At 33.4% G+C, this 18,600-nt stretch overlaps 1 protein-coding gene across 4 annotated transcripts in view; it reads left to right on the forward strand.

Moving 5' to 3' along the window:
• Positions 1-18,600, forward strand: part of DNAJB6 (DnaJ heat shock protein family (Hsp40) member B6) — a 129,877-nt gene that overhangs the window by 63,572 nt on the left and 47,705 nt on the right. For 3 of the 4 annotated variants that reach the window (XM_077151464.1, XM_077151471.1, XM_077151479.1), the window contains 3 exons: positions 11,922-12,053; positions 14,293-14,434; positions 14,962-15,032. In XM_077151464.1, the coding sequence (XP_077007579.1) occupies positions 11,922-12,053; positions 14,293-14,434; positions 14,962-15,032 (345 nt within the window). Of the gene's footprint in view, positions 1-11,921; positions 12,054-14,292; positions 14,435-14,961; positions 16,563-18,600 lie in introns of all 4 variants that reach the window. The other variant, XR_013171314.1, reaches the window with a different exon arrangement.

An 18,600-nucleotide genomic window follows, 5' to 3' on the forward strand; every position in this document is an offset into this window, starting at 1 on the left:
TTTTTGGGATTTTAATTGGTATTGCATTGAATCTGTAAATCAATTTAGGTAGAATTGACATATTCACTATATTTAGTCTTCCAGTCCATGAACATGGTATGCCCTTCCATCTATTTAGGTCTTCTGTGACTTCTTTTAACAATTTCGCACTATGGTTATTGTGCACTATGATATTGAACTCACAACTTACAAAAAGAATGGACAGATCTGGAACAAGTTATCAGAAATATTCTTTTATATGAATGTAGTTTTGTTAATGGAGATAGTGTTTTATTAGCTGCTGTTTCATGGGTAGGAAAATGGATTCTCTTATCAACTAGATCTCATTTCTAATGCCTAATAATACTAAGTTGTTATATATGACTCAGATATAAGCTGAATGTCAGGAACTCTTGTTACCTGTTCTGGTGTTAGAGCTTCCTTTCTTGTTTTCCTCTTGACTATTGGAACTATCAGTGTGTTTAAGGTACTGAATGATTAATGGAAGGCCAGGGTTAAAATATATCCTGCTGTAGCCATTTTTTGTCTTGGCTCATTGAAAGGGAAACACATCCTGTGTTTACCTTCTTCATATCCTGGAGCCTGATTGAAGCGATTCAACACCATCTGTCTGCAACCCCTCAGAAGGAAATAAAAAAGAGCAATTTTGCCTACAGAGATTACAGGGGAAACAAGTGGAACCCCCTCCCACCTATCTTAGGCACAAAGAATAATTAAGTCATGACTGTATCTGGTAGGTATTAGGTTTTTAAAACAGTGCAGTCTTTGAGCTTATCTCATGATGGGGAAAGACAGCTAGTATATATTAACTTTTTTCATTGACAAATATAACCTTTATAGCCAAGTAGGAAACATCCAAATTAGGGAGCAGAAAGATTGTAATATTTTCATAGATGAAGACGTTTTTGTTTAATTCCAGCTGCAATACACACAGCAATATGTGTTGTGAAGTGTCCTTGTGAATATTAACATGATATAAAATGTAACCATATTTGTAGCCTTTATTAATTGGCTTTTATGGATTGATCTTTCTTGTCATAAAAATTACCTCTTTGTCTTATAATCTTTAGCAAACTTCAGATTCGTTGTTTTAGGGGTATGTAAGAGAGGAATTGGTGGTATTGAAAATCCCATGTGTGGATAGTATGATTCTCATGGTGGCCAATGAAGAATTCCTATCTTCTTTTTTCTAACCTGGGCTTCAATTTTAGGTACACACCTACTTAGGAATGGGGTCAATAAAGAGCTATGAAGCAGGCTAGTTTGTCAGAAGCTATTTACCAGTGAAGCTGAGACCAGCTGTTTTGAATATGTTTTATATGATTTTTAAAACAAGAATAAGGCCGTGCAATGGTGGCTTAATGGAAGAATTCTAACCTGCCATGCCGGAGACCTGGTTCGATTCCTGGAGTCTGCCCGTGCCAAAAACAAAACATAGCAGAACACATAAAACAAGTATAAAGGAAAGTGTCACTTAATGACTGATTTAGTCACTGCCATTTTTTTGTTTCCTCTGGAAACAGATATGACAGGCCAACTTTCCTTATCAAAAATGAATTTCTTTGAGCAAATCTTTCTAGAGTAAAGTGGTCTGTAATTAGTACTAAATTAATAAGTGTATTTTTACCTACTCTAAGTTGTTAAACACTGTACTTTATATTTAAAACTTTCCCATTTATTAAATAAGTGAAATTTGTGTATATAAAGGAATCTTTGTGTTCATATATATTTTGCTTAGAAGGATTATAGATTGCAGACATTAAGGTACATTTTAGTGGAGAGTTATTTTATACCTTCTCAGAGTCTTACTGTAATTCTAGGGTAGTAGGCACTCAGTTTTAGGTACTTGAGAAAACTCAGATTTCACATTTTTAAAAATAGGCATTTCCCTATTTTGAATTAGTTTGGTGGTGATACTTCTTTAATCCATTCTTATAGGTGTTCTAGGTGACTTCCATTTTCAGGCACTAAGGATTTACACACAGGAAAAGAAGCTGCTCCATGGCTACTACATGTATGAAGTAACTGTACAGCCTGCTGGTGGTATGTTTAGTGTAGATTTTAGTGAATTTAGGGCTGGGGGATTTCTTCTTTATCATTTTTTAGTTTATTAGCACCCCTCTCATTTTTATTCAGCCCTTTTATATAATGCCCAGGTATTGTAGCACATTTTTTTAGTTTTAATTTGTAATAATTCCAAGTGCTTTTCCTCCTTCATGTTCTGTTTTCCAAAAAAAGTTGATTTAAATCTATCATAAAAAATATTTCAGAGCTCTGTTTTATAGTTACCAGAGTATAGAATCCTGGCTCTATTTCAGATTCCCCAAATGAAATGGGAAGAAAAGTCCAAAAGAACTAAGGAAAGAATTTAGCTGTGAAAGATGTTGTGCAGACTGTAAGCAGTTCTATGTCTGAGTACCAATTTTTGTAGAATTGTTACATTCTGTAAAGAGTCTCACATTCCTTCTAATGTTAAACCCATCATTGATGTTCAGAAAACTCCCTGGATATATAGTAGCAGTTTGTTCTAAAACTAGCACTGAACACTGGCTCCTGAAATATTGTGTGGATATAATCAAAACTTTGAGGGTAGCTGCCTTTTATTAACTTCTTTCAGCATATATGAATCACATAAAAATGATCAGAAAAAAAAATGATCAGAAAAATTTAACTGATAGGGATGCTCTCTTTGTTTATATTTATAGGAACCCTTCTCAGTTAGTAAAAATGATGCTCTGAGATAGAAGAGTAACCTAATATTAGTAACTTTGATCCCATTAGAGATATTAACTGAATTATGGTTTGGGAAAATTGTATTGGGCATAACTTTAAAAAAGTTCATGTCTTTAATGGGCTCAAAGCCAAAATGTGATTTAAAGTTTCCAAAGAGCCTTTTCATTCTAACATTTTTCCTTCATAAAGGCAATAAAATAATCTTAAACCTTCATGAATGAACAATTAATGTAGCACTGGAGAAATGTTATGGTATATAGACCAAAGGAAAGCAGAATTTTGAAGGAAAGTATAATTTTATTAGGAGTGATAATAGTTTTAAGTTTTTCTGAGCCATGATTAAAATTTAACATACTCTCCCAGGGTTCGAAGAAGTGACGAGTGAGGAGTTGGATCCTAGTGAAGAATTAGATCAGCCCGTTTTTGAGGAAACAGTGGAAGACATTTCAAGTGAAGATAACAGTGAGGTTTTGGATGTGATATCCAGTGAGGAGCTTGATATCTTTAGTGAAGATGAGCCAAGTGAAGTCAGTAACCAGGGACAGGGTGAAGTTCTTCTTAGTGAGGAATTGGAACTTATATCCAGTGAAGATGAAGCAAGTCATGGGGATGTGGACGAACTCAGCGAAGAATATGAAGAACTGCTTAGTGAGGAAGAATACAGCGGGGCGGAACTTGAGGCACTACTTGTTTAACAATAAATTTTAAAAGAAACTACTCTGCTTCTTTGTGTTATAAGAAGTTTTAACTTCCATAAAGTTTATCTAGAATAAAAAAAATTTCTTGTTCTAGTGCATTGATACTTACTTGATCAGATAATCGCTGCGATCTTGGCTCCAAGAAAGAAAAGACTGGGGGAATCCCTTCACACATTAAATCAAGCATCCTATAGATTGCCTTTGACTTATAAGCGAGAGCTTAACATTCCTTAAATGGTTTAGTCTTTTGGTCCTTCTAACATAGTTACTTATATTTTTTCCCCTAGTCTGTACATTTAGAAGCAGCAAATTTTGAAGAAGAAAGAAGGGAAAACCTTTAAATGGAGATGTGCTAAGAAAAGTTAGGAGTTAGAAAAAATATAAGGCATAATGATTTACATGTGAGCCTGAAGTTGACACATATTAGTGCTACAGTGATTCATGTTTGTAATAGATGTTTCTTGATTAAGGACCAAGTTTTTTTATCCATCCATACATGTACACATAATTAAAAGAATGCAAGGAATAAGACTTAATAGCAATATACAAATACATTAGACTGGTTTATAGCTGAAGTCATTAAAATGAAATCAGTTTTGTATGTAACCTTTAAAAGTTGATTACAAAACATGGTAGTGAGTGAATGAAGAAGGCTGGTAAGTATTTCTTTCACTTATTTTTTTTTTTTCCCCTCACAGTTTGACTCTAATGAGATTTTCTTGGAAAATTATAAACCAAGTTAAGATATGGTTCTTTGGACATTTGCAAGCCATATCATTGAAATATCAAGATGGTATTTGTAAATACCTTATTTTCACTTAAAATTATTTTGGCTAATGAGGGTGGGATACTGTATTAGTGGCTCTCAGGTGTTTTTGTTTTTGTGTTTTTCCTTCAGTTTTTCAGTATATGCTTAACTGATTTAAAGGTAATTGTTTCCCCTGACATCCTACCTTTCCAACTCCCTCGAATAGACAGAGGAAATGGTTTCTTGAAAAGATAATAGTGAGAATCGTTTTCTTGGCACTGGGAACTGTGTTTTTGGCCACTCCTGTAGCAATCTAAATTTTTCATGGTGTGTGTGTGTGTGTGCGCATGTGTGTTGCATGTAGTTTTTGAAGCCAAGCTTTTCCTGATTGTTATTCTTTTTTCCCCCACAGTAAAGGAAGCACCTTGTCTAGTGGTTGATTAATACAGATTTAATGGAGTTTGCGTAGTAGTTAGTCCTTGAATGAGACTGTAGATTTTATAGAGTCCTCTGTAGATTTTGCTTTATCATCTATTTTTCTTGTGGAATTTTGGTGTCCTTGGTAAACTTGTGGGTAATGTAAAACAAGAATAGCTTAGTTCAGCCTACAAACTTGAGAAAGTCATGTACTTGAAAGTTAGATAAGATATCTTGTGTATCTATTTTACATACACAGTATGTGTGAAAGTAGGCTAAACCTCAGAACCCAGGAACCTTTTACATTGTATTAGGACTTAACAAGTTTTGGTGAACACTTGTATTCATCTTTAATTCTTCTTGTGTATCTATTATAATTCCAGGTAGGTTTAGTGTATGTGAAGGAAATGATAAGGTAGGAGATAGGATGTTGGAAAGAATGAAAAAAAAATAGTGGCATTCTTAGAGTAGGGAGACAGAAAGGACACAAATGAAAGATATCATCTTAGTTGTTTTCCTTCTGTGAGAACAAGTTATTTGTTTTGGGAATGAAGATTCTAATTCTTCCTGATTGCAAGGTTCTTCATCTAAAAACCAGACTTCTTTTGATAATCAAAATAAGATAATTGGTGCATCCTGCATGTTTTGGATCCTTGGCTTTGGATATATTTTTGCAACTTTAGAAAACACATCTTACAAGTTTTAGGATGTGGATAAAAATCATGCTTTAAAACCAAATATAATTGCATGATGTTGGAAAATATTTTAATTAAGCAGATAATTTGTTACTATCTGCTATTTAGTGCCAGGCACTATTCTAAACACTGATTGAGTATTGGGGAAGTACTAAAACAACAATAAAAACAATATCCAAACAACCTTTTTCTCCCGAGGTTTGCATTTTAGTATGTGCTATTGCTTGTTTTTTTTGTTTGTTTTTTTCCCCCGCGTGGGCAGGTACGGCAAATCCAACCCAGGTCTCTGGCATGGCAGACAAGAACTCTGCCACTGAGCCACCATTTCCTGCCCTCCTTTTGACATTTTTTTTGTGAAATTAAACATATATACAAAAAAGCAATATGTTTCAAAGTACATTGTAACAAGTAGTTATAGAGCAGATTTCAGAGTTTGTTATGGTTTACAGTTCCTCAATTTTAGCTTTTTCCTTCTAGCTGCTTCTAATCGATCCACTGGCAACTGAAAGAAATATCAATTTAGCAGTCATACTCATTTGTTAAGTCCCATCTTCTCTGTTATAACTCCACCTTCTCCTTTGATCTTTCTTTCTATCCTTAGGGGTATTTGGGCTATGCCCATTCTAACTTTTTCATGTTGGGAAGGGTGTCAATATTATGGCTTAGGGGGATGAAATTAATTTATGTTCTAGAAGAGTCTGCCCCCAGGATTTCAGGACTTGACGGGCCTAGGAACCATCTGGAGGTTGTAGGTTTTTGGAAAGTAATCTTAGTATGTGAAACTTCTGTAGCACCTCACGTAAAGCCCTAGGTGTGTTCTTTAGAGTTGAAAGAAATGGTTTTGATTGCGGGTTGGCAAACCATGGTAGTTAGCAATATCTAGCTGAAGCTAGTGTAAGGGTAACCTCCATAATAGCCTCTCAACTCTATTTGAACTCTCTTAGTTACTGATAACCTTATTTTGTTACATTTCTTTTTTCCCTTTTGGTTAGGAAGGCTTCATCGATCCCATACCAAGTTCATCCCTGGGAGTCATCTCCTGCATTGCCAGGGAGACATTCACCCCTGGTTGTTATGTCCCACATAAGAAGGAGGGTAATGATTTTCCTTACAGAGTTGGGCGTAGAGAGAGGCTGCATCTGAGCAAAAAGAGGTTTTCTGAAAATAACTCTTAATTAAATATGGGTAGACTTAGCTTCTCTACTGCAGAAATAAGCTTCATAAGAGCAAGCCTCAAGATCCAGGGCTTGGCTTATTTATTGACTTGAGAGTTCCTGATGTTTGAGACAGTATCAGGGGTTTCCCCAGTGGTTAAGCATAATAGTTGCATATTTTTCCTCCTGTTCCTCAAGGGTCTTTGCCAGCGATTTTTAATTATCTGCTCAGTATACTCAGGGATGTATCAGGGTATTACATTAAGCTATACAAGCTTACAAGCTCTCATTCCCATTCTAGGCTCCGTATGTTTGGGTTGTTTAAATGAGTTATCCAGACAAGTTGTGTTAGATTATGTGCTATAGAAAATTTAGGTTTTGGACAACATAAACTTCTCTTACTTTTCTTTCATACGGTAGGTGAAGTTCTAAAATACGGAGTATGTCTTCCGTTCTACATTCTTATCTCTAAATGAAGCTTGATCTCATTTTTGGTTTCATTAACAGTTGTGGTATGTAGCAATGCTGATTTTCAGAGCTGCAAAACGCCACTAGTTTTTTATTTATTTTTATTTTTACTTAATTTTTCATGTACCTCAACAAATATTTTGAAGTTATAGTGTCTTTATTAATGTAAACACATCTTTTAAAATGCTTTTTATTTATTTAATTAAAGAAAAAAATGGCATAGTGGAAAGATCATAGACTGGATTCAGATCAATTTTGGATTCAAGTTCCAACATTATGTGATTATTTCATTCATTTCCATGTATCGTATACCTAATTATTATTTCTTTGTTATTTTTAAAAATGCTTTAGATCATCATGAAACATTTACTGAGTACTTGTTACGTATAAGTTGTTAAGGATTCAAAATAATATTTCCCAGGGATTCAAGGAACTTATAGCCTGGTTAGTACCCTAACTCCAAGTCTCTCAGCCTTTTTCCAAATTAAGCCTTTTATAGGAATCCTTTTCCTAAATCAATACTTCTAATCCATCAAAATAGTTAACTTAATAAAGTTCATTATTTTAAGGCTAGCTAACATTATTAAATTAGTGTCCTACATTATACTATCTATTTCTAAATTCAGCTAAATTTCTAAATAGCAAGTGATGACTTAATCTAACTGTGATGTAATCCAGCTGTGTTATTTATTTCATACTAGGTATGTATTTGTTAAAGAATGATGAGCGGAAAAAATGAAAGAAATACATACTTAACTCCCAAGTCTCTGATACTTTTTTTTTTGTAATGTTTTTAATCGTATAGTATAGCATATGTACAAAGCAAAGAAATAGAAAAGCAATAGTTTTTAAAGCAATCTTCAACAAGTAGTTACAGGACAGATCCCAGAGTTTATCATGGGCTACCATGTGATCCCCTCAGATTTTTCCCTCTAGCTGCTCCAGAATGTAGGAGGCTAGAGGGCTTAATTATTTTTTTTATTATCACAATTGACTTTTTATTTTTTTGTGAAAATAACATATATACAAAAAAGCTATAAATTTCAAAGTACAACACCACAATTAGTTGTAGAACATATTTCAGTGTTTGACATGGGTTACAATTTCACAAGTTTAGGTTTTTACTTCTAGGTGCTCTAAAATACTGGAGACTAAAAGAGATATCAGTTTAATGATTCAGCATTCATATTCATTTGTTAAATCCTATCTTCTCTGTATAATTGCACTATCACCTTTGATCTTTTCCATCCCTCTCTTTAGGGGTATTTGGAAGGGTCTGTCGCTAGTATAGGGTAGGGAGATGAAACTATTTGATGTTCTGGAGAGGCTGTGCCCTCTAGGGTTCAGGACTTATCTGGTCCAGGGACCCATCTGCAGGTTGTAGGTTTCTGGAAAGTTAAACAAGTGCATGGAACCCTTGTAGAATCTTATTTATTGCTGTAGATGTTCTTTTTTTTTTTTAATTTAATTTAATTTAATTTTTTTAAATACCAAAAAACACCAAATGCAAGCATTCCTAGTTTGATCATTCTGTTCTTCATATATAATCAATAATTCACAGTATCATCACATAGTGGCATATTCATCATCATGATCATTTCTTAGAACATTTGCATCAATTCAGAAAAAGAAATAAAATGAAAACAGAAAAAAAACTTGTACATACCCCTCCCTTTCATTGGTCACTAGCATTTCAAACTAAATTTATTTTAACATTTGTTCCCCCTATTATTTATTTTTATTCCATATGTTCTACTTGTCTGTTGACAAGGTAGATGAAAGAAGCATCAAACCCAAGGTTTTCACAATCACACAGTCACATTGTGAAAGCTGTATCATTATATCATCTTCAAGAAACATGGCTACTGGAACATAGCTCTACATTTTCAGGCAGTTCTCTCCAGCCTCTCTGTTATATCTTGAATAACAAGGTGATATCTACTTAATGCATAAGAATAACCTCCAGGATAACCTCTCGACTCTGTTTGGAATCTTTCAGCCATTGACACTTTGTCTCATTTCCCTCTTCCCCCTTTTGGTCGAGAAGGTTTTCTCAATCTCTTGACGCTGTGTCTCAGCTCATTCTAGAGTTTTTCTCAATCCTTTGATGCTGAGTCTCAGCTCATTCTTGCCCTAGGTGTTCTTTAGGATTGCCTGGAATGGTCCTGATTGGGATTTGGTAGGTTATGATAGGTGCCAGTGTCTGACTGAAGCTTGCATGAGAGCAACCTCCAGAGTAGCCTCTCGACTCTATTTGAATTCTCTCTGCCACTGATACTTTGTTAGTTACACTTTTCTCCCTTTTGGTCAGGATGAAATTGTTGATCCCACAGTGCAAGGGCCGGATCCCACGTTGCCAGGGAAACTTTCACCCCCGGATGTCATGCCCCACGTAGGGATGTGGGGACAATGATTTCACTAGTAGAGTCGAACTTAGAGAGAGTGAGGCCACATCTGAGCAACAAAATAGCCTGAAGATCAAGAGCATGGCTTATTAATTTGGGTGTCCCTAAAGTTTGACGCAGTTTCAGGGGATTCCCTGATGGTAAAGGAAAACTACAGGTCAGTCTCCCTAATGAACATAGATGGAAAAATTCTCAACAAAATACTCGCAAATTGAATCCAACAACACTTGAAAAGAATTATACACCGCGACCAAGTTGGGTTTATACCAGAAATGGAAAGATGGTTCAACATGAGTGGGTTTTTTTTTTTTAAATAGCTCTAATACAGAGAAAACTTTTAAACCACTGGCAGAATTGGTGTGTAGTGTTCATTTCTGGCCATAGAGTGTTTTGACTTTATTAGAATAGCCTCTGAAGACTTTTTTTTTTTTATTCACTAGCTTTGGATATAATTTATGATGCGATGTCTTTCTCCTATTGTTTCTTTAAAATATGGCAGTATACCAGGAAGACTTGCTTTTAAAGTAGCTTATATATAAAATTTTAAATTTTATTTATTTATTTTTTTGTGGGTCAGTTTTTAAAAAAATTTTTTATTAATTAGAAAAAAAAATTACAAGAAGCACAAACATTCCCAACACATATAAATTTTATTTTTTAAAGGGTGGAATTTACTGTGGAGTGTGGAATTTGCTAACAGTAACAATTTTCATCATCTTTCTCTGTTATTTGTTAAAAAATCTCCATGAATGGAGTTACTATAGTAGATTTTTATTTCTACATTAAATGTTGTTGTTGTTGTTTTTAAAGTTTTATTTCCTTTTTTTTTTTCCCCAGAAACTAGTTTTTTCGGTCTTTAAGGTCTCAGATCCTTACATGGGCTTTGGTGGAAGTCTTGAGGCAGTCACTTCAGGCTTTAGGAAAATGGTTCATTTCCTTGCTGTGAATGGGGCACCTCACCCAATGATGTAGTTTTACTTACAGTTAGAGAAGCGTATAGGCCTCAAAGATGTTCCTTCCTTCCATGTGGTCTCTGTTGTGTTCCTAATGACAGCTTCTCAAAGGCCTTATATTGGGCACCCAGTGGGTACAGTTCATGCAGTGAATAGGCCTTCTTTGGTCGAGGCCTTTTTTGGCACAGTTTTTTTTTCTTGGTCATCTTGGAAGCGAGTTTTCAAGTGATGCACTAACTTTCTCCTTCCTTTCAATACTTTCTCTTTTCCACCTCTTTTAATTATCTTATTAATGACCATTTTTTTCTAAATAGTTCTATCTTCACGCACCATTTTCCTTGGCTTAGCTTTAGATGTGTCTCCAATTGTTATTCAGAATAGCTCTCTTTCAAGGGCCAAATTTATACCACTTCTCATTCTCTGCCCCTGTTCTGAGCTTTGCTTAAGCTTCTACAGCCTTTGAGCTTTCTTCATTATTGTTCAAGGTTCCTATAAGACTAATGTTTTAAACTATGAACGTTTATAAATAAATGAACGTTAAATAAATCTAAATGGTAGATCATATTTGGCATACTCCAACCTTGCTTGCCCCCAGGCTTGAATCCCTCTACCTAGTTCTTCTTTACTTTTCACGTGACTGCCAGAATTAACATTTAAGTACTATTATCCTTCTGTAACTTTTGTTTATAAAGTTCTGAATCTTAGTTTTATTTGGCTTCCAGTGCTGTGTGTTAACCGGTTTTATTTAGGCCATTATTTTCTTGACTAGTCAAATGTGGGTAATAACTCTTTTCAGAAAGTACTTGTTGATTGATATCAACAACAAAGAGATTAGACTGTCGGTGCTAATCCTGTTTTTCTTTTCAGGACCGTTTTGGTATCCAGTGGCAATGGTATTTACTTGTGTTAGTAATTTTCTGTTACAATAGCTTAAAGCAAAATATTATGTTCAACAGTTAACATTTGTTCAGATTTGTCCTCATATAATACTTAGCAAACCTGCAGAAAAGAGGGACTCTCAAACATCTTTGACCCATATTTGCCAATTATATACAGTTTACTTCTCTTGTTATCCCATTCTCTCTGTATGTTTATATATATGCACTTTAGACTAATCCATTTTTATGTTTATTTCTGAATTACTTTGGAGAAGACAGTTCAGAGTTAGTGAACTACAGTATGTTAAGTGTGCAACCATTTCAAATGTTATCAGGAATAGAATCTAAGAATGCTTTAAATGAAAAGTTAAATTAAAATGTCTCTTACCAGGGTGGTGCAGCAGTGGCTCAGTGGCAGAATTCTCACCTGCCATTCCAGAAACCCAGGTTTGATTCCTGGAGCCTGCCCATACCAAAAAAAGAAAATATTTCATATTTGTATGTAAACTGTCTTTTTTTTGTGTGTGAACTGTCTTTTAACAGTGTGGTTATTTTATGATATATTCTAACTTTATCTTAATTAATCTAGGAAATAAAACCTGGAAGGTGATTTTTCATGTACTTTGTAAAAAAGGTACTTAATTTTAACTTTTTGATAACTTGTGCTGAAGAAAATAGTATAAGACATTAACCTGTTTTCCTTATCTCAGATCCCCAATGAAATAAAATAACCTTGAATGAAGATATTACAGTATATCATTTTTGTTTCTAGAAGACCCATTTGAGGAGTTTTTTGGAAATCCAAGAGGCCTCCGTGGAACCAGAAATAGGAACACAGGATCTTTTTTCTCTGCCTTCAGTGGGTTTCCATCTTTTGGAGGTGGATTTCCTTCTTTTGATACAGGTATTAAATCTGAATACCTATATCTGAATAGATATTTGTGCTTATAACCAGAATATTCTTTTAGTTACAGCAGATTTGAAGTATGTATTTTCATCTCAGTAGAATACCTTTATAGATTTGCCAGTTTTATTTGTATAGGTACTGATATGTGTGTGACAACCTACATTTCTTCCTGATCTTCCCAAGAATGTTTTTACTATTAAAGGGTAATATTAAAATGAATTCTTTATTAAAATGAGTAACGTGTATTTTGAGTAAATAAATGCAAAAAAAAAACCTGCCTAGGTAATCTCACTACATCCTTCTAACCTCCTTTGCTGTTAAAAAAGAAATAAATATGTACACACATGTAGTATTCTAGGAGGAATATAGTACAAAAACACAACTTACTGGAATCAGAAGGTTAGGCTTCAGTACTGCCTACATGATTTAAGTGCTGACTTCTGAATCTCAATTTTCCTCATTAGTGAATAGTGACTATTAATAATTGCCTTGCCATGCATGTAGTTGTTAATATTTAATTTATGTGAAGACAGGTTATAAACTAGAGTGATAAGCATATGTCATGATGTAATTGTGTGTATTACCTAAAGAATTAGAATCTTAACTCTATTTCTTTGAAACCAATCCACTTCCCTATTTAGTAGAAGAACTATTATGTTTTTTTCCTTGATCCTCTCATTTTTATTAAGCCCCTGGTAAGATTTGGCAGTGCTTGTTATACAGGATGCTGTCAAAATACAGCTCAGAATTTTATTACCCTCCTAACAGCATAATTTGTAGAAAAGGTACTAATATGTAGTCCGTTTGATTGATTTTAATACAAAGAGCAGTTTTTGTCATTTTTCCCCAACAAATTCTCCCATTAGATAGCATGTAATATTCTAGCAGCCAGTTAAGGGAGAGTAAAAGAAAGGATGATTTCCTGATGCCAGCATAATTAATTGAATTTATCTGTTTAAAAATATCAGGGCAATAGTATTTCATTTAAGAAATGATTGCTAGCAAATGGGGCATGGGGGCCAAGCTTACTTTTAGGCCTGCATGGGCAAATGCCATAGCCACTAAGTTACATGTGGCTCTTGAGTACTTGGAATGTGGTTGGTCCAAATTAAGGTGTATTATAAACTGTAAGATACACGCTGGATTTCAAATACACAGTATGAAAAAGTTTAAATACCTCAATTTTTAAAATACGTTACATGTTGAAGTTATAATATTTTGAGAATATTGGGTTAAATTATATATAAAAATTAATCTCACCTACTTAAATTTTTTAAAAAGTGAGACCATTAGTGAACTTAAAATTACAGGGCGGTGCAATGACGGCTCAGTGGCAGAATTCTCTCCTGCCATGCTAGAGACCAGGGTTCAATTCCTGGTGCTTGCCCATGAGAAAAAAACAACAACTGCATATGTGGCTTACATTGTAATTCTTCTAGACATCACTTGCCCTAGACAATATTAAAGCCCAGGTGATTAATCATTTTAGGGTGTGTGGGTTGTTAATTTTACATATGGGTATTTTGTAAACAGTGTAAGTATTAAGCTCTTTTAACAAGCCATCAAAAAAGTCTCAGAATATCAAAGATGGGTTTGATTTACTGAGAAATGGCAGTAATTGGTGGTTTGTGAAAGTTAATGTTTGTTAACATTTGTAGTTTGATAGCCATGAGATTGAAATGGTCTCCATGAACTATATAATGCATAATTTTTTTCCAGATGATTATTTACAACATTCTTTATAAAATTCGTTGAGCATTTAATAATTTTTATCCCCTGGGGTTATAATGCAAAGAGAGAGTAAGCAAGTTGAGTTTACTGTTAAATGGTGGTGAAGTCAGTCTGTTTCTCATAAAGATAAATGTGGTCATGCTGCTTCCTCTGTGATGGGGCAAGGTAGATTACCCATAAATAGGGCAAATTTTTTGCATGTTGAAAATGCCATTAAGGTCCCAGAAAACACTGTGACAAGGAGAGAGAGAATATGACTCAAAAGAAAAAGCTAGTTATTCTCCTCTTCTGATCCCACACAGCACACATTTAGTGATTCAAAGCAAAGTGAAAATCTTCCTTTCCTTTGGATAATTATACATTGTCTGTTATGCAGTTTGATACATTTTTGTATGGTTTATTACTCATTTCTTGTATCAGATTATTATTCTGAAACTCAGTGATTTTTTTGCATTACATTAATATTTTGATAAATTAATCTTTAATCTTTTCTGTTTTCCTTTAGGATTTACTTCATTTGGTTCACTGGGGCATGGAAGCCTTACTTCATTTTCTTCAACATCCTTTGGTGGTAATAGGATGGGCAACTTCAAATCTATATCAACTTCTACTAAAATAGTTAATGGCAGAAAAATCACTACAAAGAGGTACGGTGGTTTTTATATATTTAAAAAAAATAGGTGTAATGGTACATTGATGCTACCTTTACTCTGCATATCTGCCAGTGTCAAATTTAAGGTATACATTAAATCTTGACATCATGAGAAAATTCTATTTAAAATCTCAATTAGCCAGAGCAAAAACCTTTTGGACATTTTAGTGTTATTTATTAGAAATGATCTTTATTTAGATCCATGTTTAATGTGTAATTTTTTTTGGCATTGTTAGATTGGTAAAATGGAACTTTTAAAACATTGTTACTGTTTTTTATGAACAGCATCTCTGCGTGTATTTAGTATTCATCTGTATAGTATTTGAGACAGAGTTTATTTCTGTTATAATACATCTGTTTCATGAAAGGAAGGTCCACTGTCAATGGGTTGTCTTCAGTTGTGTTCATTAGCTGTGGAGTTTATTTCGCTTGTGGCTATGTCTTTTAAAAATATTTATATATATTCGCACATATATTTACTTTCCAAAAAAAAAAGGTTTTTACGTGAATTTTATCCTACAGGATTTCTGAGAATGGTCAAGAAAGAGTAGAAGTTGAAGAAGATGGCCAGTTAAAGTCCTTAACAATAAATGGTAAGGAGCAGCCGCTACGCTTGGATAACAAGTAATTCAACGCACGCATTTAACAGAAATGTTAAACTATAACAAGCACCATTTGAGGATTAACAGGAACATTTTTTTGAAGATTACAAACGAACTCAACTTTCAGTATAACTGTACCTAATCTAAAGTATTTATAAACAGCTCATCGAAGCACCTATTTGTCATAGACTTTTGAGTTTATTGTTGGGACCACGTTAATAGGACCATTTTTTTTCATTTTTGTCTTTAAAAATTGTTGTAAATTTCTGTATGCACTTTGCTTTTTTATTAAACTTAATCCAAGGTGAACCGTGATTCTCTAGTAGTGCTAGGACAAAATTGTACACTAACACCAGCATGAATCTTGCTCTTTCTGTTTTGTTTGAAATGTGAGCCAAGTAGTTTGTTTGCTGTGAAGTTAACATTGCCAGGATGAATCTTCTACAAAAATAATTTCATTTTTTTTCCAGTATTTAGTAGTGAAAGATATTAATACATTAATGGTGATACATTTCTGGTTTAATATAAATTAAGGATGTTTTCTAGTCATGCATGAATGCTGGCAACTTAGTAGGTTTTGAGAATTGTTTAAATATGTAATGTTAAGCTTAGGTTTATAAAAAGTAAAGCTGGTAAACTGGGTCTTTGTCATTTGCTTACAAAAAAAGAAAATAAATGCTAATGTGTTTGGTGCATTCTTTCATGAATGGGATTTGTAGCCTTCTTGTGTCTGTGTATGATTTTTGTGCCTTGGGTTCCAGTGTCATAACTTAGCATTTTATTCTATTCATTATAGGTGGATACAGAATTTCATTTACATGTAGACATTTTCTTCGGTAATTTGGAGAGTATATGAAAAATTTCCTATTTATGTTAAGTAATTTAGCAATTTATTGAATATTTAATTATGGTAATATTTGTACAGGGAAAGGAAGAAACAGTTATACAGATTTTCATTTTTAAAAGTATGTTGTTTTTTAGTATATATTAATTGATGTAAGCTCTTTCAAGGACAGTATGCATGGTTCATGGATTGATTTAGATATAGACCAAAATAAAGGTATTTCTTTTGTTTTTCAGTCTGTAAAATCTTTCATAATTACCAATGTTAACTAGAATTCCAGCTGTTAAAAAAATAATCAACCAGACTTGTATTTAAACTACTCCAGTTTTTTTCATTGTTTTAAAAATAAGCAGGGTGAAAAACTGTTAGAAGGATGGAAGATTCCTACAGGGTTATTTCATCATAAAGAAATTTCTGTCAACTCAGAATTAGTTGAAAAGGATCTAGATGTTGCCCTTGGTAACTTAGTATCTTTCAAGAACCTGATGTATATTTAGAAACTGAATATAAGTAGAAGGTATTTTAAGAAGTCTCCTTAGAGGTTTAAAAAAAAAGGGTTAGGGAAAGTTATTTTAAGTATTTGAAGGCAATTGAACTAAAACAACAATGAATGACATGCTTAAATGTGTTGTATTTTGAAGTCACTTATCTCACAGCTTTCCATATCTTTGAATAAGGTAGGTATTTAGCTGCGAAATAAAATGGAAAGAGCTGGAAGTTTTGGGTTTTTTTGTTTGTTGTTTTTGGTTTGTTTTGTTTTTTTTTGTCTAGTGATGTAAAATCTAGCTTCACAACTCATTCTAATCCTATAAAGTCGCCTCTCATTTATGTTAGGATAGATTAATTCTTTTTTGCTAAGTGAGAAATGCAAGTAGAAACTTTTGGAATTGAGTTTTATATTTCTCATTAGAGGCCATAAAACAGTGTTAATAGTGTATTGTTGGGATTTTTCCAACTCAGAACAGGTAAATGAAAAAAAGTGTTTTGAAGGCTAAAGAAGTCTGGTGTAGCTTATAGTTGTTAAAAGTATATCAAGAAGCATTTTGCTTTGGTTTTGATTTTTTTAGCATTTTTTTAAACATACTTAGATGTTCATACTTGGAAGTGCTTAATGAAATTGTAGCTATAAACAGTTTACCCATCTTGATGTCATTGGTAAATTTGTTTGAATCTAAGGAGTGCTCTTTGGTGTAAATTTTTTAAGGGGAGTGGCAATCAGAATCATATATCATTTGCATATGAGAAAATTTGTTTTTGTCTCTTCTGCTCTTCTATTATAGGCTTGGTAATATAATTAACCTGCTGATTTTAGTGGGGGAAGGTATGGGGTGAAGTCGCGTTTCATGTGCCATACCTGAGGTTTAAAACATTTTATACTTCTGTTAATATTTTCTATTCTTCCCTGCATTTTACTCACCTTATGGGTTACTTCAAATAGTTTTTAACTTAGCATTTATTTACGACTATTACTTAAGAAAACATGTATCAGTTTTAAAATGTAAGAGGAATGTTTATAATACTTATCAAGAGAAACAACGTATTTCATCACTGTTTCCATGCTCAAAAGATGGCAATTTGATATTCCTCTTGTCAAAATTTGTTCTTTTGATTTATTTTTAAATAAAAAATTTCTAGGGAATTGGGTCGAGTGCTCTGAAAGTTTTTGAAAAGTTAAGAAATTGTTTTGAGCTGACTGCAGCATTGAAATAAGTATTGAATTCATACAGCAGTCTTTAATTTAAATGAAAGTTCCTGATAAATTTTTAGATTCCTTTAATCTGTGTTTTTTATAAATTTTTTGTCGTCATGAATGTCTCTGAAAATAGCTCTGGAAATGCTTGCCCCACAACCGTTTATCCAAGTATGGACAGTTTTCCAGGATTTCAGTGCCATCCCTTATTATGAATGGTCTGCTCTGTTTTGTTTTTTTTTAACTTTTCCTTTATGAAATTTTATTGAGATATATTCACACATCTGAAATATACAACCCCTGGCATAATTGTGCATACATCCCCATGATCAGGTTTAGAATATTGTCATTATTCCAGAAAATAAATATAAATTAAAAACTCAATATGCTTGATTTTTTAGTTCAGCTTTCTTATTTAGGAGAAGGAACAAACCTTTATGTTCATTAAAGTTGAGAAATCTGTTTTAATTCCTGAAAACAAAGTTTTGAGGGAATCTCAAGTCTGCTGCGTTTTTCTCACCTTTTCCCTAATTCCCTTTTCCCTGTAGTTCTTCCCAGTTCATATGCAGTAGTTACCTGAAAGTACAGTTTGTTGCCAAGAATTTTGTGACTGTTCTTACATTTAGACTTTAAAATGAAATGTACATTCTCAAGTTAAACCCCTTCCCAATTGCTTTATATTCATAAATTAGTTCGAGGAGAATTTGACATTCAAGGAATAATAATGGTATAAATTACTCTTTTTTAAAATCTTGTTTTACTGTATATGTTATAAAGTTAATACTATCTTCATGTAGGTGTGTACATTACTAGATGAATTTGGAAACTTTCTGTATAGTTTGTTTCCTTTTCTATTTATGATTGATAACCACTAAGGAAGTAAGTCTTTATAATCACTTTACTGTACTCTTGGATGACTGATTTTGGGGGCATGGTAGATATCATGTTTTTTTTAGAAATAGGAAATGCTGTGAATTTTTTACCCCCTATTATTTCTTACCTATTCATTAATATTGGTATCGAGC

Source organism: Tamandua tetradactyla, chromosome 1 (assembly GCF_023851605.1).
Source record: "Tamandua tetradactyla isolate mTamTet1 chromosome 1, mTamTet1.pri, whole genome shotgun sequence".
In the NCBI taxonomy this organism is placed as follows: Eukaryota; Metazoa; Chordata; class Mammalia; order Pilosa; family Myrmecophagidae; genus Tamandua; species Tamandua tetradactyla.